The 24781-nt window shown below is 41.7% G+C and overlaps 3 protein-coding genes across 15 annotated transcripts in view; 1 reads left to right on the forward strand and 2 right to left on the reverse strand.

Annotated features, from left to right (window-relative positions):
• LOC116821319 (S-adenosyl-L-methionine-dependent tRNA 4-demethylwyosine synthase TYW1-like) overlaps window positions 1-10947 on the reverse strand; it is a 119378-nt gene extending 108431 nt beyond the window's left edge. Inside the window, exons 1-9 of one of the 4 annotated variants that reach the window (XM_032774399.2) lie at window positions 10730-10947; window positions 10142-10321; window positions 10012-10054; window positions 6976-7118; window positions 6043-6183; window positions 5478-5579; window positions 4565-4759; window positions 2750-3031; window positions 1305-1427 (exon numbers count right to left, since the gene is read on the reverse strand). In XM_032774399.2, coding sequence (XP_032630290.1) covers window positions 1305-1427; window positions 2750-3031; window positions 4565-4759; window positions 5478-5579; window positions 6043-6183; window positions 6976-7118; window positions 10012-10054; window positions 10142-10321; window positions 10730-10918 — 1398 coding nt within the window. In that variant the 5' untranslated portion in view covers window positions 10919-10947. Of the gene's footprint in view, window positions 1-1304; window positions 1428-2749; window positions 3032-4564; window positions 4760-5477; window positions 5580-6042; window positions 6184-6975; window positions 7119-10011; window positions 10055-10141; window positions 10322-10423 lie in introns of all 4 variants that reach the window. The other 3 variants (XM_032774402.2, XM_075073939.1, XM_032774400.2) reach the window with 3 other exon arrangements.
• A 216-nt stretch (window positions 10948-11163) lies between these two features.
• Window positions 11164-19638, forward strand: SBDS (SBDS ribosome maturation factor). Its single transcript, XM_032774418.2, has 5 exons — window positions 11164-11812; window positions 14252-14381; window positions 15548-15748; window positions 16398-16562; window positions 17347-19638. Exons 1-5 carry the CDS (start codon window positions 11685-11687, stop codon window positions 17473-17475), a joined length of 753 nt encoding a protein of 250 aa, XP_032630309.1. The 5' UTR covers window positions 11164-11684; the 3' UTR covers window positions 17476-19638.
• A 289-nt stretch (window positions 19639-19927) lies between these two features.
• LOC116821320 (merlin-like) overlaps window positions 19928-24781 on the reverse strand; it is a 30948-nt gene continuing 26094 nt past the window's right edge. For 9 of the 10 annotated variants that reach the window (XM_075073943.1, XM_075073942.1, XM_075073940.1 and 6 more), the window contains 3 exons: window positions 23245-23395; window positions 22305-22514; window positions 19928-21071 (listed from right to left, as the gene is read on the reverse strand). In XM_075073943.1, the coding sequence (XP_074930044.1) occupies window positions 21036-21071; window positions 22305-22514; window positions 23245-23395 (397 nt within the window). In that variant the 3' untranslated portion in view covers window positions 19928-21035. The remainder of the gene's footprint in view (window positions 21072-22304; window positions 22515-23244; window positions 23396-24781) is intronic. The other variant, XM_032774415.2, reaches the window with a different exon arrangement.

Here is a 24781-nt window from a genome sequence, read left to right on the forward strand (position 1 = left end):
CTGAAAGACTCTCCAACTTTCTCCTTTAGTCAGGAAAGACAATTCAACCAAAACTTCATGCTAGCAAGCACTCTTGTGACAACATGAACACAGCTCACTGTCCCAGAGTGCCCCCTTGTTGCTAATTCCTGCTCTGTGTTAAATTCCTGAAAGACTCTCCAACTTTCTCCTTTAGTCAGGAAAGACAATTCAACCAAAACTTCATGCTAGCAAGCACTCTTGTGACAACATGAACACAGCTCACTGTCCCAGAGTGCCCCCTTGTTGCAAGACCAGTTTCCCCTTAGCACTCTTCGACTTATCCTTGTCAGAGAGGTGACATGGCCCTCCAGCCAAGCCACTTTAAACATTCAATCCCTTCCAGGGTAACAGAGTCCCTTAATCTAAGTCCAATGCAACACCAAAACAAAAGAAAGTCTTCTTTACAGGTAGGCTTCCAGCAGCAATAGCCTGTCTCATTATCTCACCTCCAGATCCAATCACACCAACCATCCAGGTCAGGTTTACCCCCTTACTAACCAACCCTGGCAGGCCACAGCCAGTTCCTAGCTCACACTCGGCTTTTTCCCTCATTAGGAGCAACCCGTCCACTCCCTCCCCAGCCAGCACTTAACTGCTAGACTTTAGTCCTCAGTCAGCTCACCTGCTCTTCTCCCTAGCCAGAGATTCTGGCCTGCCTTCTGCATGGAGCGTCTCTTCTTAAATCCAACACCCAGCACAGCTGTAGCAGGATGGGGCTAACTGAACAGGGCTGACTGGCCCCAGACCTTCTGGCCCTTACAGGGGAAAGCCTCCCTGTTACCCAAAAGCATTCAGCTGTCTTACATGACTGAAGATACTGTCATGCCACAGTCTCTATAAAGGCATGTCATAATCATCTGCTTGTCCACCTAAAATGGAGTTTTATCCATTGCACCATGGCATCATGGTAACACTAAACAAACCATATTGTTCACCCCCAGTTGGAGGAAAAAATTAAAAATGAAACATCTATGCTGCTGAAGTACTCTGGAAAATTTGGATTAAAAAGTGCACAGGCAGCAGTGCCTTTTATTACACTCATATAACTTTAAAATAAGTCTATTTGCAAAATCTTTTGAAGGGGGAAAAACAGCACCTCCAACCTACCTCCAAATATTTCAAGTCACATTTTTGTTGTGTCCTTAGATGATAGCCAATGGAGTTTACTGCTTTGTTTATAATTTACCTCTATAGCTACAAGCCAGGGGCAGTAATATTTTAATCAACTTGCTACCTTAGTGATAAGGCAACTCCAGGTACTAAGCTTGCTCTAATAGCAGTACCTTGGCCTTCTTCATGTGACCTATAATTTTGCCCAGATCTTCAACATCAATGACAGAGTTACGGCTTCGATCCTCCTCAGCGCCCGACTCCTCCTCACTGGTGGTTTCAAATAAATCCTCCACCTATGCAATAAAGATTTCAGAAGAAAATTTAGAAGCTTGCATGCTATATTAAATATAAACCCCTGCCTATTCTAGCCTGCTGATTCAATTACACAACATGCGGCAAAGACTTCTGGGAAGTTAACAATGGAACATTTGACCTATACAAGGCACACAACTCCCACCTGTACCAATAAAAAGCCTGATGAATTATTTTTTAAAATGAATTTAAGAGTACACAAAGCATTTGACCTTCAGTCTCCTGGGAAATCTGGCTTCCAGATTGATTCATTCATTTTCATCTCTCTCTCTCTCCCCTCCACCCCACCATCCATCCATTTCCCACCATGTCATTGGCAGTTAAAATCAGAGGTTAGGACAAAAGCATGTAACTCTCTTGGGATTTAGGCACCTCATTCCCTTAGGCTCCTTTGAAAATCCACACCAGAGGGATCAATATCACAGTGAACAAGACAGGAAGGGAACTGTTGTTCAAACTGTGAACTCCTCAGGGCAGAGGGCTTCCCCTGTAAAGAGTCAGGCACAGTAGCTGTCCTGTGTCAATATTAACAAAGCCTATTCCTCTTGTGGTAGCCTAAAGAAGAGGCAGCCTTGCACTTTCAAACCCACCCAGGGAGAAGAGCAACTGTCTTCTGGTAGGGTCTATAGTGCAGTAGCAATGATGCCCTGTGCACGAGATGGATGATAAAGTGTCTCAGCATCAGCTGCTTTCACTTTCTACAAAACAAGAGAGATGATCCCCTAATCAAAACTTGTTATTAACACAAACACTGTGGGAGAGAGACAAGCAGTTAGACACAAGTATTCAGAGGAAGAGACAGAGCTGCCTCAGACAATGCTGCCAATCTGCAGCTGCAAAGAGAGACCCTGGACCAAAGCAGCCAACCTGACCAGTGACAGACTGAAATGCTAGTGGTGGTGTTAACTGCTCCTATGGCACAGTAAATAAGAAGCTTCACCCTGGGGGTGGAGATAACTTAAGACCCTTCTGAGAAATCAGCATGGGTCCTCTTTATATTGGCTCTGGCACATCCTGGCTCCCATTTAAAGGGAAACTTCCCTGTACCATTCCCCCTAGCTCCCCTCCACACACACAACCCTCAGTTCTACTTTTTCTCTGGCCCTCTACTTGCACTATCCCCAAGGCACGGAAGCAAGGGACAAGTGTAAGGGACAAGGTCACTTAGTGGATCCAAGCCCTTAGAGCTGGGGAAGCGAAGGAAGGAGTCCAATGCCTCTCCAAGAGAGCCCACAGAGTCCCTTAAACCAGCCCTGCTAAGAGATTTGTCACAGAAGTAATGTCCTGTGATTTTTGGACCTACCTCAGTGTTCTCCTGCTCTGACACCCTTTGCTCATGATCCGATCCCTCCTTGCTCTGCTTCCCTTTCGATTTGCACTTGCCTTTCTTACAGTTTCCGCTACAGGGCTTCTTCTTTCCTTTGCGAAGTGCCTGGAGCCTTGCGAGGAACCTGCCCTTCCAAGCATCAAAGTCAGCCTCAATGCTGCCATGCTCGCTTTTGGCTACACTACAGTCCCCCTCCGCACGAGTCATGATACGACTAGCACTGAGCATCCACAGCCATTTGTCAATGTTTTTTCCAACCTAGGACGAGAAATTAAAAAAAGCCCGTTAACAAGGAACTTACAGACAGTCGTTCAGAAAACAAATTGGACAGGAATTTAGAAAAAAGTGGTTAGATGTATAGCCATAGCAGGCTGACTAAGTGACTGGGAACCAGAGATCTCTGAGCTTTAATAGCAGCTCTGTTGCCAACGCAGAGATCAACTGAAGCCTTAACTTCTCTATACCTCATAGTTTCTTCACTGGTAAAAAGTATTAATATCACCACCGAGTCTGACCACTTCAGTGTGCCAAATTTTAGAAACGATGTGGACAAACCAGCGAGAGTCCAGAGGAGAGCAACAAAAATGATAAAAGGTTTAGAAAACTTGAACTGGGAGGAAAGGTTTTAAAAAAAACACCCTGGGTATGTTTAGTCTTAAGAAAAGAAGGCTGAGAAGGGACCTGATAACAGTCTTCAAATCTGTTAAGAGCTGTTATAAAGAGGACTGTGTTCTGCGTATCTACTTGAGGTTGGATAAGGAGTAATGGGCTTAATCTGCAGCAAGAGAGATTTATGTTAGATATTAGGAAAAACTTTCTAACTCTAAGCATAGTTATGCTCTGGAAGAGGCTTCCAAAGAAGGTTGTGGAATCTCCATCATCAGAGGATTTTAAAAACAGCTTGGACAAACACTTGTCAGAAATAGTCTAGGTTTATCTGGTCCTGCTTCAGTGCAGGGGGCTGGACTTGATGACTTCTTGAGGTCCATTCCAGCCCTGTATTTCTATCATTCTATAATAGGTGTGTTTTAGGGGATAGTTTTTCACTTTACAGCATGTGCTAGTAATAACAAAACCTGTGTACGTGCAATACTGGGTGTGGCTGTCAGGCCATGAAGCACTGTACAAGTACATTAGTCTGAAACTACATTTTTTTTCCCTCTTTCTGATTTAGATAATCAGAGTCAGTTCACGGGGTTGAACACCATCAGACTATCATATAGCCGGCGAATATCAAGATTTATCAGTATAGTAAATGAAAAGTAAGAAAGGAGTACTTTAAAAAAAGGGAGAAAGGTAATAGTAAGTCAGTGGTTTATTTTGCCCTTTAAAAATCATATAGAACAGCCTCTGACAAAACAAATGTGACAGCTTAATCTACTAATTACTGGTTTTAAAAGCCTGGAAATTCAATGAAAGATTTACAAAAACGTATTCTGTATATATTGCAAAGGCTGGGGATCAGAGTTACTATATAGTTTTACAAGTGTCTGAACTATCATCCTGAGGAAAACACTCCACAGGTTAATATGGTACCAATGGGAATCATTCCTCTTCACTTTGATAGGGTGCTGCACTTGAAGGGGAACTGGATCTGGCCTTAAATACTGCATCCTTTAAAAAAGCATCCAATTTTCCAACTTCCTCTTAAAAGCAAGGAGTCTTAAGAACACTAAATGCCTAACCCAAGAGGTGCAAAACACCATCAATCTCACTGATATTTGCAGACACCAAAGATGCTTAGCAATTCTTCAGGATCAGAAAACAAAAAGAAAATCCAGAGAAACTCACCGTGTTGTAGTGGTCCACATACACTGAATTTCCCAAGCCAAACACAGCGTACCTCATGCCTTTCAAATAGGTTTTGCCAAACCTGAAGTCATTCACAGCCTCTTCTAACCATTTGCAGAACCATGCTGCATTTTCAGTTGGCTGTCCATCAGTGTAGGTAGCAACCAGAAACACACAAATATTTTTGCTGGTTGCCTGAAGACAGTATAGCAGAGGAAAAGAATATTTTAAAGGGATGATCAGTGCATTTTCTAAAACAACTTTAATAGTACAGTGTCAGGAAGAGAATGTTATTGTCTTTGTAGAAGTCAAGGTATGAAGTCTAGAGCAGAAAATCCTAGGAATGATGCTGGTAAGTGCACTCTTTGTATAAATCATGGATTCAATACATTAGGAAAAACTGTCTTAATAAACATTTTGCTGCATATAGCATTTCCATTCAAAGATCTAAAGGAACTTTATGAACATTACCTAAATAAATCTCAACACCACAGTGAAGTAGAGATGAATTACTATTACTCCTAGACAGGACACTTTGGCACAGTGAGGGACTTGAGCAATATCTCTATCTTACTGAGAAAGCTTGCAGCAGAACCAAAACAAAGAAATCAGATCTCCTAGGATCATAGGTCTGGGTTCTACCTTTTCTTAGAAAAGAAATACCAAATTGATATCAAATAAGGGCCAATATTAAATTACTTCAAGGTGGTATTTTAGGCTGTAAGAAGATCAGCACTGAAGGTTCCCATTTACCCTACAGATGCACTCTTCAACACAAGTCTTGTGGGATTTGCAGGGAACTAGGGAAGGTCTGTAGGAAGATGCAGAAGAGATCAGACTTCTCAACAGACCCAGGGAATTGTTACATATATATTTTACCTATCTAGGAAAGGGAAGAAAGAAAAATACTAACCTCTTCGGCTAGACAATCATCTGGATCATAGTCTCTCATGTTAATGATTTCTGCAGGCAAATTACGGGAGAGAATAGCTTCAGCAAGAATTGTTGCAAATCCCTGGAGAGAGAGAAATAGAAAGGCTTTATCTGCAATAACCCAACCAAAGGAAGAGTCAAACAAATTCATGAGAGAGTGTTAGAAACTCACAAACCTTGTAACAAGAAGCTGATATTTCATATGGCTATCATGTACATCATGTACAGAAACAGAACAAAGATACCTATAAAACATGCATTTTCTTTTTTTAAAAGTTAAATGCATTTTGTTTTGGAAAAAGTGAGTATTTCTACAGACACACAAAAAATCACTCAACTTTAATCAGTTTTTGTCTTTGACAGAGAAACATTATAAAGCAGCATCTCTCCACACAAGAGGAGTTTAAAGTGACACCAAAATGGACAACAGAAACCTAGTCAATTTCACTTTCAGGTTCTTGAACCATGCACTGTTTGCAAGCCAAAGTTACACTTCAATAACATTTTGAATTAACTTTGTCCAAGTAGAATAAAATGACTTTTACCTTAGCAGTGCCAGTCTGAGAGCCATAGAAAATCTTCACCCCAGTAACATAAACTTCCTTCGTCTTTGGCTTTGTATATCCATTTATTAGCACATCTTGTGTAACTTCAGATGGAGTTAGCTTCTCAGTGGATTTTTCATCCTACAAAACAATTGTAGTATCCCAATCTTACCCTTTTCAAACTCATCTTTAGCTAGTTTTCACATAAAATGCAAACCACCTCGTCAGATCTTCAGCATTAGGTTGGTGAGCTCTAGCAAATGTAACAGTGATAAATTTTAGAGTTACTACTGGCCCATAAAAACAATCAAACTAGCATCCTCTCATTTAAATAAGACAGGTTACTGTAATCTGATCTCACAGTATAGGGTGTGACTTGATCACAGCAAGTGTCTGAAGACATGCCTTCCTCCCATCCCACATACACAACTGAATATTTTATGAAGGAGTTTTTACCCTCTTGAAGGGCGTAATCCTGCTTCTAGTGAAATCATGGAACTTTTATCATTAAATTCAATGGGAACAGGACTTGCTTCTCAAACATCAGGTGTAAGCAGCTGGCAGAGACAGGATTTGAAAAAGTGCTGGGCCAGTTCAGAATGACAAATCTTCTTCACATAATAAACAGAGGTGATTATGTGAGATCAGTTCACAAGTCGCTTACAAGGCAGTAAAATATTCAACAGGTGTGCTTTAGAAATATAACAAAACACCCTTCAAGTACTATGATTTTCCATGATGTCAAACCACATTTAAACTTCAAGAAGTTAGAACTTGCACATGGCCTAGAGTGGACTACATTGAAATGAAATGCCACATTCACACACCAAGGAGGACACATTTCAGCAGTGGGTTAAAGGATTACTGTTGTAACACAATGGTAGACTCCCAGTTGAAAGAATATAAATGCTAGAATTGTGAAGTCTCATTTACCTGCTTTTTGGCTTTGATGGCAAGGAACTGAAAGCAGATCCAAATACCGATGCCAAAAGCTGCACAAGAGTAGATGTAAAACCTGTTTAGCCATATCGACATCAGATGAGTGTAGAAGTAGCTCCATGTATCCACTGATGCATCTAAAATGAGAATAAATCATGACTGCCCTCTTCCAACTCAGCAAAAGCAGCAGCAGTTTCCTTCATCATCAACCATTTTAAAAAAGCAACACACACACACACACACACGGCATCTACCAGTCTCATGACCTTAACTATTCTCAGTCTCCAGATCATGCAATGATAAGAAGAAATTGAAATGGCTTTTGGCTATGGACACAACCATTATAAATGAATTAGGGACTAGCTGGCCTTTCACCCAGTAAAACATTGCTGCATAGATTGAAATCATAGAATATCAGGGTTGGAAGGGATCCTAGAAGGCCATCTAGACCAACCTCCTGCTCAAAGCAGGACCAATCCCCAGATTTTTGCCCCAGATACCTAAATGGCCCCCTCAAGGATTGAACTCACAATCCTGGGTTTAGCCGGCCAATGCTCAAACCACTGAGCTATCCCCTCCCTGCCCTACCGCCTCATACACAGGCCAAAGCCTTAGACTGTTACAGGACAGCCTAAGTTTCAACAGCATAAGTTGAGTGTGCTTAGTCTTAAACATGTTCTGTGCCATTATAGCCTCTTAAGAATTAATACAGTCTTGATGCAAAAGCCAAACTTCTTCTCATTAGCCTCAGTCTTGCAATGAATCGAATGAGAGCAAAACCTTGCACCTATGTAGAGCTCCACTGACTTCAAAGAGCTGAGTGCAGGATTAGAACCTTTAAAAACTGCTCAAATTATACAAGTTTTAATAAACTGGGTATCAAGACATGCTTAATATTTTGATTAAATTGAACATACTTTATCAGCATTATACAAGGCGTATAACCACAAAGTTTTTATTTAAAAAGAGGATTAGTTTTTAAAGTATAGCATTAAGAGCAATATACATTACACTGTAGTAAACAGTGTTACTTCCCCTTCTCTGTCTTTACTGGTTATGTGCAAAATATTCAAAGGCTTAAAGACCGCAAGCCAACAAATTAAGACTAACTCATTAAATTAATTCTTTCTGAAGAACAGGGATTGAGCATTCATGTATTACTTCTTATGCTCCTAACTGGGCTCCAACATCATGACTCCAGTAGGTATCGGGGCCCAGGACCAGGACTCCTATCCCCTAACAGAGTGTAAGTAAGGTAAAGGCATATTTCTTGGAAACTGAATGCAAAGTATTTGGTTTTCTCAGCAACATCCATTGGGAATAGTCACAAGACTTCTCACACAGTTTCCCAGCTCACCTGTTAAGTCATTGCCCCAATTCCCCCGGCTGGCAGCTGTAGCGGCAGAAACAGCATTCCTCCAATTTTGCTACCAGCAGCAGTTTTTTTGTCATGCTAATATGACCTTTTAGCTACCCATCAGAACTTGCTACTACTAGGTCCATGGGTAGTGAATTCAGCGGAATGGGGCTTTACCTGGGAAACTGGCACAATTTGCTTCCTTCTTGCTAATATGCAATTGATTTATTTGATTATTGAGGTGTGCTGTCTCATTGTGTGTGTGAGTATGTGTAAAGGGAGGTGAGACTTGGGGGGGTACAGAGCACAGATATGAGCCCAAGTTGATACCCCACGCCAGCCCATCCTTGCCTAGCATTTCAATCAGAATGAGGAGTCACTGAGATAGCAGTTCGTAGAATTGGCTCTGGTTACAAGCAGCTGCCTTCAGAGCCAGCTATACAGCAGTTAGTTCTGTAAGAGGCCAGAGTTGTAGCACAGACAATGCTGAAGACAACAAAATGTTTGTGACAATGGCTGAGAGCAGCAGATGTTTTCCAATATCTATCCTTGAAGCAGCAAAAACTCAAAGAGCTTGTGTAGATGGAAATTTGCACTAGTGTCACTACACAGATGTAATCACACAGCTGTAAACTGCCCTAATCTAAACAAGCCCTTTAGAATCAGCTCAGTTAAAACTAGTTTTCAAGGTCCACAACCAAACCATAAGCACCAGGCAAACAAAAGCTTAGCCTGGCCTTCCTTGCAACAAAAATGCCTTTTTGGTAAAAGTGCTATCTGAAAAACCCATAAGTCTGGAGACCTGCGTACTATTCCCTGCTCTACCAGTAGCTTGGTATTTCGTCTGTAACAAGTCTTCTTCTCAACTGCTCTGGTCTCATTCCCTTCTTTGTAAAACAGGGATAATGTTGCTTATCCACTGGAGCAAGGCCAAAGCGCATAACACTTCGAACAAAAAGGGTTATTAGAAGCTCAGCTTTCAGTAAAAATAATCCTTTGGGTGGAGGTTTTATTGCAACAGTTTCTAATTCAATTCCACCTAAAAGCAATCTGGCTAAAATCTCTAATTACCCTCATCCCATGCAGCAAACTCATAGTCCCAAAGATAGCTCCTCTCATTCTTCACTGCTCCCAATCTCACACACCTTCCCTTTGTGGAGATTAGATACATTCAGCTGCCTATAATTAACACACAAAATCCGAAGCCATTAGCTGTCTCAGAGGTGCTTCCCCCTGGGGCACCACTGGAGAAGGGTGCAGCAGTAATTTAGAGTTACCTTTATATTATTGTTTCCTACATTTCTCTGATACTAACAGATTTCACTCTGGGTGTGTCCATCGGAGACATATTCCAATCTCTATTCTGCTGGTGGTCCCAGCAGCCTTAAGGTTTCAAGATATTGGTCACAGAGGTCACCCCTTTCAGGCTTGGCACTAATTTGACTTCCTTTTAAAAGAATAAGCAACTGAGTGTGTGTTGCACGCAGACTTAACAGCAGCAAGCGAGTGAGCCCATTCCCACCTTGCTGGGAGCAGCAGGAAACAGACTATTCCTGATATGTTATCGTTAAATCAGTGTCGTTTCAGTTTAATAGGAGATATATCCTCTGTAAACGGACTAGCTACAACAATCCGCTAAAAATCATCAGGCCTCCTCACACAATAGTACTTACCCATGGCATAATCGTCAGCACAAGCAACCAGGATAGTTAGGACCTGAAACACCAGCCAAAAATTCAGAATTCCATAGCGTTATGTGGCAATTTGCAGCTACCCTTCTACGTTTCGGGTAACAAACTTAACTAAGACAGAGAGATCCCCAGGTGCTCCTGGGGGCAGCCATGCTGTTTGCAGAGGGATGCTGGGAGTCCGGGTGCTGGGTTTTTTTCCCCTTCCTCCCCTCTTCACTTTATAGATAGCTTCCTTTTCATCAGTAGCAATACAGAGCACAGGGCTCGTGTGGCAGTGTTTCCTTCCTCGTGCCTAGAAAACAAAAACACGCGATCACAAACACTCTAAATATTTACAATCATAGAAAAACAATCTCTCATACGCAAAAACATCGGATAGGCAGTGCATCCTCACCGGGCTAAAGAAATGGGATACGAAAATAATACAGCAAAGACAACCACTGGAGGGGGGAGCACCCGATCCAACACATACAGCCCCCACGCAATCGCATAGAAACAGAATACCACGAACACAGTCACAGAAACACACTGAAGCACAGAGCGACACGCAGAAACTCAGCCCGCCAGGGAAACACGTGCTACAAAAACACGCACGCAGAGTCAAGCCACTCTCAACCCCTTCTCACACACAGCCACGGGAGTACAGTCACCCACGCCAGCCGACCCTCTGGAGCATTTCACTGTTGTTGATGAACCCCACCAAGAAGCCATTTGCATCCAGGCCCCAGAGACGGGCGACACCTGGCCAAGAAGACACGGTGATGGGCGCGTGGGTTTGACTGTGAAACTGGGCGGAGTGGGTAAGCTCCTCCGGCGGGGACTGTCTCGGGCTCCTGCACAGCACCCTTTGCGGTGCCCCGTTCATCACCATATTGCGATACATTAACATTAACGAATAGTCATGGGGGTGTGGCCGGTTGGGGTCTGGTATGTGCCTCGGGGGTGGCCCGGTGTTACGGGGAGATGACACTACCTGACAGGCAGTATCCTGCCCCCCTAGGTACGTGGGGCTGGGGGTAGCCCCCCTGTGCCCACAGGCCAGGGGAACCGTGCACAGGATGAGGGGGATTTGCCGTCCACTCACGTCGGCTCAGGGCCCTGCTTTCAAACCGCCTCTCCTCTGGGGACAGGTCAGACCCCCACCACGCCGTGTGCACGGCGCTGTGAGAGCCCCGACCCCGGGGGCCAGGTCAGACCCCCACGCCGTGTGCACGGCGCTGTGAGAGCCCCGACCCCGGGGGCCACGTCAGACCCCCACGCCGTGTGCACGGCGCTGTGAGAGCCCCGACCCCGGGGGCCACGTCAGACCCCCACCATGCCGTGTGCACGGCGCTGTGAGAGCTCCGAGCCCGGGGGCCGAGGCCTGGCGTCCTCCCGCCCCCGGGAAAACTGGACCCCTGTGAGGGGGAACTGAGCCCACGCGCGAGAAGTGGCGCGCGCACATACACCGCGCGCGCGCGCTCTGATCCCTCTGTGGCCGCTGCCCCGGAACCCTTGATTCCCGGGCCACGTTTCCCCGCCCGGACGCCTTTCGGCGGCGCCTCGAGCCGTCTGTTTCCGGAGTTGCGCGGGCGTCCCAAGAGGAAGAGGCGGCTAATAGCAGTGGCGCAGCGCCGCTTGTTGACAGACCTCTCAGCCGCTGCTTGACCGCCGCCATGTCCATCTTCACTCCCACCAACCAGATCCGCCTCACCAACGTGGCTGTGGTGCGGACCCGGCGCGCCGGGAAGCGCTTCGAGATCGCCTGCTACCGCAACAAAGTCATGGGTTGGCGGAGCGGGGTGTGAGTACGGGCCGGGGCCGGGGCCGGGGCCGGGGCCGGGCGGGCGCTAGGGCGGAGAAGGGCGATATGGGGTAGGGCGTGGAGGGAAGATGGGGGGGCTGGGGCCGGGTGGGGGGAGGTCTGAGGCAGGTGCAGGACTGCTGGGGAGGAGGGGAGTCCGGTGTGGGTGCAGGGCTGGGGAGGGGTGAGGGGCTGGGGACGTTTGAGGGGTTGGGGTGGGACCCCCTCGCTAGGGGGTTTCTGGAGGGGAGAAGACTCGGATATCTGAGGGCTGGGAGGGAGAGGGGTGAATGCCCCAGGTGGTGCTGAGAAGTGTCTTATCTAAATAGGTGCCTGTCAACATCCAGCTCCTAGTGAAATGGACCAGGCCAGGACTCACCAGTAACCTACTTCTCCAGCTAGTGCCAACACTTACAGAGCAGGGGTAACTTGCCCTCATCCCACTGGAGGAGAGATTTCCACCCAGGCATTGGGGGAGGTGTTTGTAGAGTGCAGGGAAGCTAGGAGTTGGCCGGCCCTGCCCTGAGTCATCTGATGAAGTGTGTATTCACCCAGGAAAGCTCATGCTCCAAACGGTCTGTTAGTCTATAAGGTGCCACAGGATTCTCTGCTGCTTTTACAGAGCCAGACTAACAGGGCTACCCCTCTGATACTTGACAGAGGGTCTGAAAGCATCTCCTTTGTCTACCTGAGGGCCCTCTCGAACTTGAAGATTAATATGCTAGAGGCATGGCATCAATGCACATAAGTTAAAGCATGAAGATGCTCTGATTCAGGAGTAAACAGTTTTAGCTTCCTGTAATTAAGCATGGTCTACATTCACGCTATGTCTACATTACCACTTATGTCAGTGTAAGTCAGTGCCCGAGAGACATAAGTGGCATGGACCTAATCACCGCTGTGGACAGCACTATGGCGGTGGGACAGCTTTTTCCATTGATATAGCCGCCCCGCCGCTTGTTGAGAGTAGATTAACTGAGTTGATGGGAGAGGTCTCTCCCATCTTCTTAGAGCGGCTACAGTAGAGAGAGAACAGCAGCACTCTCTAGTATAGCCATAGTCTTCAAAGTTAGGCTGAGGTAGCTATATTAGTCAGGGATATGAAAAAACACACCGTGGAGTGCTGTTTGTCAACGGAAGAATGCTTCTATCAACCTAGTTAATGTCAGTTGGGAAGGTGGTGTTCCTGCATTAATGGAAAAATCCCTTCTGTTGGCATAGGCCGCATATCTGCTATGAGGTTATGCCAGCGTAGTCCCCTGGATCCTCCTTGCCCTTTGAAGGTATCTTTACACCTTTAGTGTATTTGCCTTAACTTTTCTAAGTCTCCTCCTATCCTCTGCATGAGGAAGTGTCCCTCCTTTAAAACGGTAGCTCCTTCTCTTCTTGTGAATGTTGTTTTACTTCAAGATTTAGAAATACTGTCTGTTGCCACTGCCAGTTTTGACTGCTCTTATTTGGAAAACATTGATCAATTTTGTTTGTTGCAATGTTTGTACAGGGACTTGCAGTTGGCAGTGCTTGTTTTATGTTTCTGCACCAGTAATATTGAAGTGGCAAGCGCAGTTTGAGAATAAAGACCCCTGCCTGCAGTCACTATGACTCAAAAACACCCATTTCATATGTCTTTTTCTCTGGGACTTATATTATCGCTATCAGCATAATGTTTGAGTGCCTGTTGAGAGGCTTTTATATTTCATTGTCTCAACCATGTTTTTTCTTTAGCTTCTCTGACATAGCTAAGGGTTTAACTTTTTTAAAAAATCAGACTAGTCCCACAAAATTAATATTTTATGTGTCATACTTGGAGTACTAAAGGATCATTAATGGCTGCACAAACTTAATTAGCCATTGCTTAACCCCAGCAGCTACATTTTTTTTGTGAAAATCAACCCTTAAAATAAATGTTGACATTTTTTAAAAATTCCAGTGAAAATAGTTTTCTATAAACAAAAACATTCTGCAGTGCATGCAACACAAATGTTTCAGCATTGAGAACCAGAATATGAGAATGACTTAATTTATTTTCATGGTTCGAGCTGCAAGTGATTGAAAGTAAACAAGCACTATAAACTAGAGGAGATGTTAAAGTTCTTTCCTTTTTAGTAACCAACCTGGTGATAGTAATCTGGGAAGGAAATTTGTTTCTCATTTATGTCACTTGATGGTGTCCTTCAGAAGTTAGTAATGAATTAACCACTCCATAAAGCTACAAAAGGAATCTCCATGTTGTGTTAGATATAGTTAGGCTTACGGAGGGCCCCGAACAACATTGCTCCTGGTGAGAAGGTCCCATAGCTGCCCACACTCAAGTTCCCAGCTTCCACTAATTGGTGCCCTAGCCTCAGATGCAGCGTAGCAGCCACAAGACTACTCCCTGCTAGCTAATGCTATGCTTGTACATGTTTTCTAATTGTGAATACAATTGTTATTTACCAGTGAAAAAGACATTGATGAAGTTCTACAGACCAACACAGTATTTGTAAACGTCTCTAAAGGTCAAGTTGCAAAGAAGGAAGATCTCGTCAAAGCTTTTGGAACTGATGACCAAACAGAAATCTGCAAGATGGTAGGTCTTCTATACATGAAAGCATAAAGTTAACACACCTTATTGTGAATCACAAAAGATTCTAGCCTGCCTCCACTTAAAATTTAGCTAAACTGAATATCCAGCTGTCAATTGATGCTGTTAGAGTTTAATGACTTTTCTAGTATATTACATTTTGTTTTGGTTTTTTTTCTATTATTGATCACAGTTTTGGGTAAACACATTTTTTCCCTTCTCTTTGGAAATAAAGTGTTTTAAATGTGTGCTTTTCAGCAACACCACTTTGTGCTGGTCATATGTTCCTCACAGATCTTGTGAACAAAGCAGGGTCATATCAGATCAGTAGACTGATGGGGGATGTCCGTGCAATGCCTAGTTGTTATAGCCGGTGTGTTGCTGATCCAGTAAAGGATACTTTTCCCTTTCAGTCACTACTGAACCAGCTTCTTGGGGGGTGGGCATTCTTCTTGATATCTGATCTTTCCAGTGAGATATTTATAAAACTGAGTTCTGACCACTTGCACTTTTTGTATAGCATCATTAGGATGCATTGTCCTTTACAGACATGTTGAAGCAAGGTCCCTGTCCCAAAGAATTTTAACTAGACCAATTTCTAATGGAAGATAGGGATGGAGGAAGAGATGTAATAAAGTTTTGTTTCACAAGTGTCTTGATCCAAAAGATTTTTTTGTTATATTGGTCTATTTATAATGTACTAGGAATGAGTAGGGATGAATAGTAAATCTGCATTTTTAATCAAACAAGATATTCAGTAATGCTGTTTATTTTGAAATTGTTTCAGTTTTCAAGATAAACCTGTTACTTTTATTTATTTTTTTTGGTCCCCTTGTTGGTACACTTATATAAACTGTTAACTTCATTTGTAGGATCTGACCCTTATCTGAAAAACACTAGTTTCCTTTTTATAGTTTAATGAGACAAGCATTACACTTTTGGATAAGGTTTTTTTTTCTTGTATTATGAAAAAATTCTAGTGTTATACTTGACATGCTGCAGAATAATCTAGTCAGGTTAAAGATCTATACACAAATTAAGCTAAGACATACCGTAATTGTTACTTTGAAAACAAATAAATAACTTTCCCAGAGCTAGGATTTCTATTCGTCAGTCAAATATGTATTATTACTATTTAATAGACTTTTTCATTCTTGATTAATCACTTCTAGATTTTAACAAAAGGGGAGTTGCAGGTATCTGACAAAGAGCGACACACACAATTGGAGCAGATGTTTAGAGACATTGCAACTATTGTCGCTGAGAAATGTGTGAATCCTGAAACAAAGAGGCCATACACAGTAATCCTTATAGAAAGAGCCATGAAGGATATCCACTATTCTGTTAAACCAAACAGGAGCACCAAACAGCAGGTCTGTATCTGTCCCCAAAAATTCTGTTTTCACTTAAAAGAATTTTTGTGTGTAGTTTCCTTATTAACATCCACAGCAGTCACTTGAGCCTAAATCTAAGGATGGTAAGTGAGCATTCTGTTTGACAGAAAGAGGTGGCATAGGAGCTGAATGTTAGAAAGAAACCCTTGTGATCTGAAACTTCGTAGTTTGGTTTGTATCTGCCCACGAAAGGGGGGAAAGGAAACTAACTACAGATTATTAAAGCAGCAACGAAGTTGGGTGTAAAACAAAAGCAAGAATACTCAACGCTTATGCTCTCTTTTTACCTCCTGTTGTTCAGTGGGACAGTGTGTTTATCCTTAATTTTGAATGTCCTGAATTTTATCGTTTTGATATAACTACCTTGTTTAACAACATTTCCAGCTTTTCTGACACCTTAAGTCCAATTCCGGCACTACTTCGATAAGATTTGCCTTTTCATGTTAATCAGTTCTGATTAGACTATACCAAATGTATTCCTGGAGAATTCCAGTGGATGGTACCAAAGAGTGTTTCGTGAGCATCTATAAGCAGTTGTAAATAATGCTAAACCTGAGTGTGGGATATGGTGCTATGTAAATAATAAATGAGCATATGCCAATTTCATTTGTAGTTAATGTCTTTGCAGGCTTTGGAAGTGATCAGACAGTTAAAGGAGACTATGCAGATTGAGCGGGCTCACATGAGACTGCGGTTCATTCTCCCAGCAAAAGAGGGCAAGAAGCTAAAAGAGAAGCTCAAACCACTGATCAAAGTTATAGAGAGTGAAGACTTTGATGAACAGTTAGAAATTGTAAGAATCTAGTTTCCATAGTCAATTTTTCTACATTTAGTTGTGTTCTTTTGAAGGCTACATGTAAAATCTGTGTTTGGGTTAGCTGAAATTGTACTAAAGCACTGAAATTGAATTAATCAGAGATGCATAATTTGGAATTTGGGGGATTGTTTTGGTTTTTTTAATTGTTCATGGTCTTAGTGACTGCTTTCAAGCCTTAAAAGGCTCAGGACTGTCGGAACGCTTGCTTGAGGAATGAGAGTTCTTGACTCAATCATCTACTGTACCCATATTTGTTGTAGAATTGCTGGCTCAAACTTTGAAAAATACAATGCAGCAACTTTTATCAGTCATGTTTAACTTCCTCCTTTTCTCATTTTGCTAGTCCCCTATATGTTAGGATGGTAAATTTTAATTCTTACAGTGCAAAACACATGCAGCATATCTTACTGCAATTCAGTTCTGACCATACTGTAACTTATTTAAAAGGTATTCCACCAAAATAACTATACATTAAACAAGATCTGTAATTAGTGATACTCTGGGCTACTTACAACAGACTGGGCTTCTTCAGCAATTTCACTGCTGCATCATCAACAAGTTGAGCATTGGCAGGTGCAGCTGCAAAACTCCCTCAAACAAAAGATGGATCCATTTGGATTGTTTAAATATTGACTTTTAGAGATGTGGAAAAGTTTTCTTAAGGCTTAGGGGGTCAGTCATATGTATATTAAATTGCCATAGGAGAAAAGGACACAATGTAGACTAAAATCTTTACTGATTGGTATGTAAAATGTTTCAGGTGTGCCTCATTGACCCAGGCTGCTTCAGGGAGATTGACGAACTGATCCGGTGTGAGACTAAAGGGAAAGGCTCGCTCGAAGTACTCAGTCTGAAAGATGTGGAAGAAGGAGATGAAAAGTTTGAATAAAACCCTTCCACCTACATCATTTTTGTGGCAAACACTATAAAGAGGCAGAGTTAAGCCACCTCATTCTGTTAAGGTTTTTGTTTTTCCAACCTATTGCTGTCACTAGCTCTATTTGGGATAATTCCATGCCGTGTTTCCTTGCATTTGTCTGGGTAACAAGTGCCTTTTGATAAAGAGATGTTTGAGTGTTCGATTTGCACTAAGGATAAAGTTATAGGACTTTCCGGTGAAAGGCTATACTAGCTTTGTTTTGGTGTTGGTATTGATTATATCTGTGTTCAACTGCGCCAAGTCCTTTCCCCTTTAATTTAGTGCTGGTGGAAGGCTGCGTATATCCCAGAGATCTTTACTGCATATGAGGAGAAGCATGCACAGCCAAAAGAATTAAATTAAGTATCACTCTTAAAACAGTGCATGGAGTTAAGGTGTATATTATTTACCTTCTTTAATGGCATCATTAAATATGTGTGACCTAGACTGCCACATACTACTGTTAGAGAAGTTTCACTATTTGTGAATAGAGGACCATTCTATATTTTATTCATGGGACATATATAAAATATACATCCTAACTTGGAAAAAAGTGTTTCCCTAATTCATTCTTTCAACTGTTAAATGAATTATAAAATATACATAAAGTATTTTATAGGATCTGGCACTAGGGTAGTGGTCTTTTATGCTTCTGTGAGGCTGAAGCTGTGCTCCCAAAATATGCATAAATTCACTACTAAAATAAACCTGATCTAGGCTAGGTCAAGGCATCTGCTCCTTCAGATAGACAAGCTCCCAGTGTACCCTAGTTTTCCCCTGCTGGAGGTTTATATATGTTCTTTATCTTATCCAAAATAAAAGCCAAAGTACTGTAAACTTCTCTAGTATCTTCATGTTAGACCCTTTGTGTGTCTTGCTGATGTCCACACACACACTTTCTACCAACCCACCTGCTGCAGAACGTACAGCACTCTAAACTACTTCCTTGCTGAAATTACAGAGCAGTTTTTCAAACTAGATAGTATATGAATAATACAGCTAAGCAACTCCAAGAGATGTATTCTTACTTCCTGAGAGAAAATACAAAATAGAGGGGAAAGAGTAAATGATACTAACTGGACCTACCCAACCATGGATAGTTCAAGGATAAACATGGAGTTTAAATGGAGCCCCTGGCATTAAACAACTGTGACAGTAGTATGATGCAGCAAAACATGCATTAGTTGTTTGGTCCCATTTCTGTTTCTTAGTTTTAGGGGATGAGCAAGTACAGTGGCCACTTGCTGACTCTTAGAGGGAAGTGGCATATGTATTTTGTGACAAAGTTGTCAGCTGTCCTCTGATTTGATGCATACAGTTTCTGTGAAGATGGTCTTAATTTATAACTACAACAAACATATTGCTAACACAAGTACCTAGCAAAGCCCCTCTGTCCCCCTCTCAGGAATTTACCTCCCCTTTAGTCTGACAGCCTGAGCTTGTTCATAGGTCAGATTGCAGGGGAGACCAATAAGAAATTTAGAAGTACTTAAGTTACACTGGAGTTTAAGTCTCATTACTAGTCAATAGGATATGGGTTCCTTAGTCATTAAGCATTTTGAAAATTGAAATTACCTGTGTGATTTTTTGCTACCATGTTGTCGTATGTGGACATACACTAGACTTAGTGGCTATACACAAACTATACTGGTACAGTTAAGCTGGCAAATTTCCCCTGTTGATAAGCCATTGATTATGCTCATCTTTGAGATGGTTGAGCACCAAAGATACTTATCAGTATTAATATCCCATTGAGATTAACTGAGCAATTCATTCGTCTCACCTAGTGTTTTCGGTTGCCTGTAGCTTCAGCTATCACTACATCCATAATGATTAGAGCGGTTTTTCTTTAGCGATAAAACTTAGCTCCCAAGTTTGCTCTTCAGAAACTAACAGGAGAAAGATGAGTTGCAATAATTTAGCAGAATCCAGTTCACAAACTTCCTGGGGGTGGGGAGTTTATCTCCCTGTAAAGCCTTCTCTAGGATTTGGGTGAATTTTTCAGGTTTTTCCTGAGTAGAGGGAGTTCGTTTTCGATTTTTTTGTAATTTATGTACAGTTGGTTTGTTTAGTATTTATGGGTCAGGAGGAATGGTTGACAAGTATCAAAATAAACCTTATTGAAGTTGCTGACTCGCCCATGTGCTGATTTTCAGCTCTGCTTTAACTAACACCTGTACTTCCTTGCACATTGTTTTCCTGTATATGGATACAATTCACATTTCAAGAAGATACATGTAGAAGTTTATAATTATTTTACTGTTAGAGGATAAGCAAGTTAAGTGAAGAAGTAGAGATGAAGACTTTTAAAGGAGCATATGTACTACACTTACATTGTCAGTGCTCAGAGCTGAAAAACTTTCAGTATTTTATGCTCTACCTTTAAAGCTAAATCCAAGCAATATATACACACACTTAAAGCTGACAGAAGGGATTGAGGCTTTATTCAATATACTTTAGATTTTTAACTTAGGACTAGATGTTTATGAATATTAACATCCATTTTTACTGAGTCCTGCATGTTCAATCTATTTTAGCTACAATTTTGTATTGTTTACTTCCACAGAAATCTATATGAAGATCTCAGTTAAATATACATTTAATGCACAACATCTTCAAGCACAAATTGGTCCTACTGATAAAGTAGATGCTGGGTGGTGGATACCAGGGTTAGTCTTCATGAGAGACGAGTCCCTCTTTAGCAGATACCGGGTTAGGTGTCCTTTGTCTCTAGTACTTAGATTTCTCTGAGACAGTAAGTTATGCAGTCTTCTACAGGTTGCAGCAACAAAGTTATTCCACATGATCACAAAAACTATATAGAAACAAAAGTCTTGCACTTCCCCACTACGATACATTCGCATCTCCATGAGACATCAAAGTAATAGATGTATTAAGACCTACAAAAAAGCCTGTCCAATCCTAAATTTAGAATTAAGAGCTAAACTTTCTCTAATAGAAATACAAGTCCAGTATGGGGACAGTCTGTTATGTTTAGGGATAAGAAGTGAAAAATGTTCTGTGGACTAACACCTATGCTGAAACAGGCTTTAGAAGTGTCACACCAGCTGCTAAGACTTAGTCATGTGTGTTCTGTACATTTTCTTATAAAAACAGTTTTCCCAAATATCTCCTCCTCTCACAATGTGTTCCACTGACACTACTCTTCGCTTTAAAGGGTCCTGCATTTCAGTAGTGCTCCGTAGTTTAAAAAGCACTTTACATTTAAAATGCCTGTTATCCTACACTGTTTTCTCACAAAGCACAGATGAAATAATATAGGAGCCAAGTTACATCATGTTTGCCACCACGAAAGATGCTTGTCATTTTCAGTGCTACAGGCATATGTTGCCTCTCTGGACACTGAGCAGCACCACACTCTCATTACCGGACACGTTTTGATGCTGACATCGAGTAGCTAAAAGGTATACAGTGGTTTTGTGTAAGTAACTTGTGGCAGCCAAATAGATTACTTTCAAGTTCTGCCTATTCACTTCTTGATGAAAGCATTAGTGAATCGCTGAGATGCTTCAAATGTAGATCACGTCCGAGTCATGCTGCTGAACCTATGTGCAAATCAAAGAAGTTATTTCCACCCTAAAGTTCTGTTTAAGCATATGAGTGGGAGCCAGGAATTCCTTAACTCTCAGGCAGGCTTTGACATCAACTCGCTGTGGCCTTTAGGAAGTCACATTAAAATGCCTTGACTTTTTTTCCTGCCCTCCCGATGGAAGTTTTCACACTGACATATCACTTTGCAGTTTGGAGTCTATTTTTTCTTAAAATAATTACCTTATTATTTGCATTAGGAAGATGCTCCTTCTGTCCAACCGCATTGGACTTTGTATCTTACAATTCTATACCAACAGTCTGCATGTTAAGATCATGTGACATGGGCTCTAGTGATTCTGAAAAATCTTTACAATAAATATACGAAGGAGAGGACGAGCACAGCTCAAGTTTATTGATCATAGACTAGAAACTCTTGCCCTAGCCTCATTCACAGACAATGTTTCTTTAAACTTCCAGTTAGTTCTCTGACAATCAGCACTGTTAATAGTGCATAAAGTTACTTGTTGATAAATGTTCAATAACAGTTGCCTGCCCTTAAACCAGTCTCACACTGAGAACAGGAGTCCTACACCACTCCAATGCTGAACTCTAGAAGCAGACTGAGCTTTTATATCCCCCAATGTATTCACTCACCTGGAAGGAGCCAAGTATACAAGAACGCAGGGTCTCCCTCATGGACCCACGTAGTACTGGTGTGAAACAGCTGATAAAGAGGCGGTGTTCTATGACCATTGCACATAAGAGCTGAATTGTAGGTGCTTCGGTCAATTTCAGTTATTGGAATCTTATTACCTACCTCTTAATGCTGCAAGTTAGGTTTTCACAGCCATAAATACTAGTGCAGAAGGAAGTCATGTTTATGTTTTAAACTGCTGATCCCAGCACTGAGGACACATTAATTTACTTTCAAGCTTGGTCCAACTATAAAGAAAATGCAGCTATTGAATACAGATCCTCTTGTTGTCTAACAGGATTTATCTTTCATTTATATTCCAGCTTTGATCACAGGTGGAACGGAGTCAGCTGATCTCAGGATGCCCATCTTACAAGCTGTCTTAAATGGCATGAAACTGAAGGACTATTGTAAGCAGCAGTCCTTCACAGTTTGGGATTGAAGGGCACTGGCCAAGTTGGGTGGAAGGAGCTTGACCCAAGCTATTGATTCCTTACTTTCACAAGCACTAAATTCATTCACATTTTGGGAAAATAAATATAAATCCCATTACCTTTATAATCTGTTTTCTAGTTCCTGTCCCCACATTGCTGGCAACCAAGGTATTTGTTTGAAAAGTTGACTTTTCCACAGGCACTGTATGTTGACTCTTGTTAGTACATGGCCAGCTGCTTGTGGCATTTAATGGATAAGCTGGGAAGGGCTTTCGAAGATTTGTATCAAACAAGTCTCCAGCTCCAAAGGTTTTCATCCATGACGGAACCTTTAAAGGACAGAATATGTGAAACAGTGTTCTCACTACATCAGCTCACGTTAAGCCAAAGGCATATTAAATACACGGACCTGAAAATATAGGAGCCTTCTCTCACCCAAGCCTCCCTTTTTTGTCTCTAATATATGTGTTACTCTAAGACAAATTTCTACTAGGTTTGGAGAAATCTGGAAGGGCTGGGGCTTGTCACTGTTGCCCTGGTCCAGAAAGGGACTCGAAAGTTTGTTTGCTGAATCACAAAAACCTGGCATAAAAAGCCGACTTCACACACACACACAAAATCATCACACCTGAAGAATAAATAGCCACAAAAAGCATAAAGTAGAAAGAGACTGATTACAACTATGCCACATTTAACTGTTATGAGCTTGCAAGAGCTTATTTTGTCCAACAGCCTTCAGCCTTTATGGGACTCTTCCTGGGAGTTCACAATCTTTTAACTCTTGTACATTTGAGGAGATTCCTCCCATAAAAAGCTTCCAACAGAAAATGTCACTTTTAATGTCTCCAGACCCACTTTTCACATTTTATTATCAATAGAGATAGCGAACCTGTGTTTCATACCAAAATATGAAGCGTATGTTTAGCATATGCTTTTAGAAACATTTTAGGGATTCCAATGTTCCTTCATTTATGGTGTCAACCAAACCTATATTTATTAATTTCCACTGCATGAGTAAGCTTATCTGTTATTATAAAACCTATATTTAGGGTTACATACATTTCCTGTTGAACAATCCAAGGATCCAAGAACTTCATTCCAGTGAGAGTAGAGCCCAGTTTGTTTTTCCCCTAGTTTTAACGCATGGATTTCTGACTTCAGCTCTTTCAATCGATCTTCAAATTTTTTGCTCTTTTCCAAGTAATCTAACCTGCAATCCACACAGGGAGAGAAGACGACAAAAAATGTATCTAATTAGCCAGTGGTAGCTGTAAAGGAGGGTTTTGTAGTTTTTACATTAATCTATTTTGTAAGGGCAATTTGTAAGAAATTTTCATTCCTATCTTCTTGGGCAAAATCAATCTCCATTATAAACCCATTAATCTTACATCAGAGATTTGACATGTGAAGTTATTCAATTGACAGTCAATAACTTCATCCAATTCGTATTTTATTTATTCTGTGAGGCTGAAGCTCTGCTCCCAAAATATGCAAAAATTCACTAATAAAATAAACCAGATCTAGACTAGGTAAATGGAATGGTTAGAAATGTAAGCTCAAGCTATAGGCTGCACGGGAAACCTGTGAAGATATTACTTCCAGATGATTACAGCAATACCTGCTCCCTCTCAACTAGAAATCCAGCAGTAACACACACAATCTTCTGTTAGGTGTTATTAAACAGTTGGAGAACCAGTTTTATATGGGAATCTGCAGAATCATAGGGGGTCCTGCAATAGGTATAGATAAGATTAAGTCTGTCTACATCCATCTGTTGTCTCTTGTCTTCCACTTAGATCATAAGCTATTTGGGGGCAGGGACCATCTTTTTGTTCTGTGACTCGACATTGCCTAGCACAATGGAGTCCTGGTCCATGGCTGGGGATTCTAGGCACAACGATGATGCAACTAATAAGTTTACTAGCTCCTTGCATTGTCAGCTAATTTACCATCAGAACATTAATGCATTTCAATCAGTCAGATTGAGGGTGTGTCTACACTACGGGATTATTCTGATTTTACAGAAACTGGTTTTTTTAAAACAGATTGTATAAAGTCGATACTGCTGAAGTTATTTGGGTCCATATGGGGGTATCTGAGCTGTGACATACAGGAAGTTAGGCTAGCTGACTAATGGTCTCTTCTGATGATAAACTCCATGAAAGCATAAACATACATTATAGTCCATGTGGAGTGAAAAAAACATTTAAAAGAGAGTGAGTCTTGCCATTTTATATCCATTTGCCCACAGTGCAGCTTATGAACCACTTTTAACATTCAAGATGGCCTCAGAACCAACTTGATGCTCTCCAAGGTCTGTGTTGGCAAGCAAGTGTAATGTCTAGGAACATTTTGAATAGTCTTTTGGTAGATTTTAAAGCCACTTTTCACAGGAATGTAGGAAAGACCATAACAGAACAATGGTTCCCCTAGTCAGTATACAGTCTACAATGGGGCAAAGGAAAGGAAAGCCCTCTCAATGCACCAGTCAGTTGTTTCAGTCCTCCTGCATACTCATATTGGAGTAGAGTCCTTTGCTCCTAGACAATGTATTCCTTTAAATCCCAGAGTGCTGTACTCTTCATGGCTAGAAGCC

The sequence above is a fragment of the Chelonoidis abingdonii genome, chromosome 20, assembly GCF_003597395.2.
Source record: "Chelonoidis abingdonii isolate Lonesome George chromosome 20, CheloAbing_2.0, whole genome shotgun sequence".
Taxonomy (NCBI): Eukaryota; Metazoa; Chordata; order Testudines; family Testudinidae; genus Chelonoidis; species Chelonoidis abingdonii.

Bases quoted from the DNA above. Each gene is read 5' to 3' on its own strand.
- SBDS (XM_032774418.2), top strand. From the start codon at position 11,685: ATGTCCATCTTCACTCCCACCAACCAGATCCGCCTCACCAACGTGGCT. The intron at 14,382-15,547 runs GTAGGTCTTCTA...AATCACTTCTAG, and splicing joins AAACAGAAATCTGCAAGATG to ATTTTAACAAAAGGGGAGTT. The intron at 15,749-16,397 runs GTCTGTATCTGT...ATGTCTTTGCAG, and splicing joins ACAGGAGCACCAAACAGCAG to GCTTTGGAAGTGATCAGACA.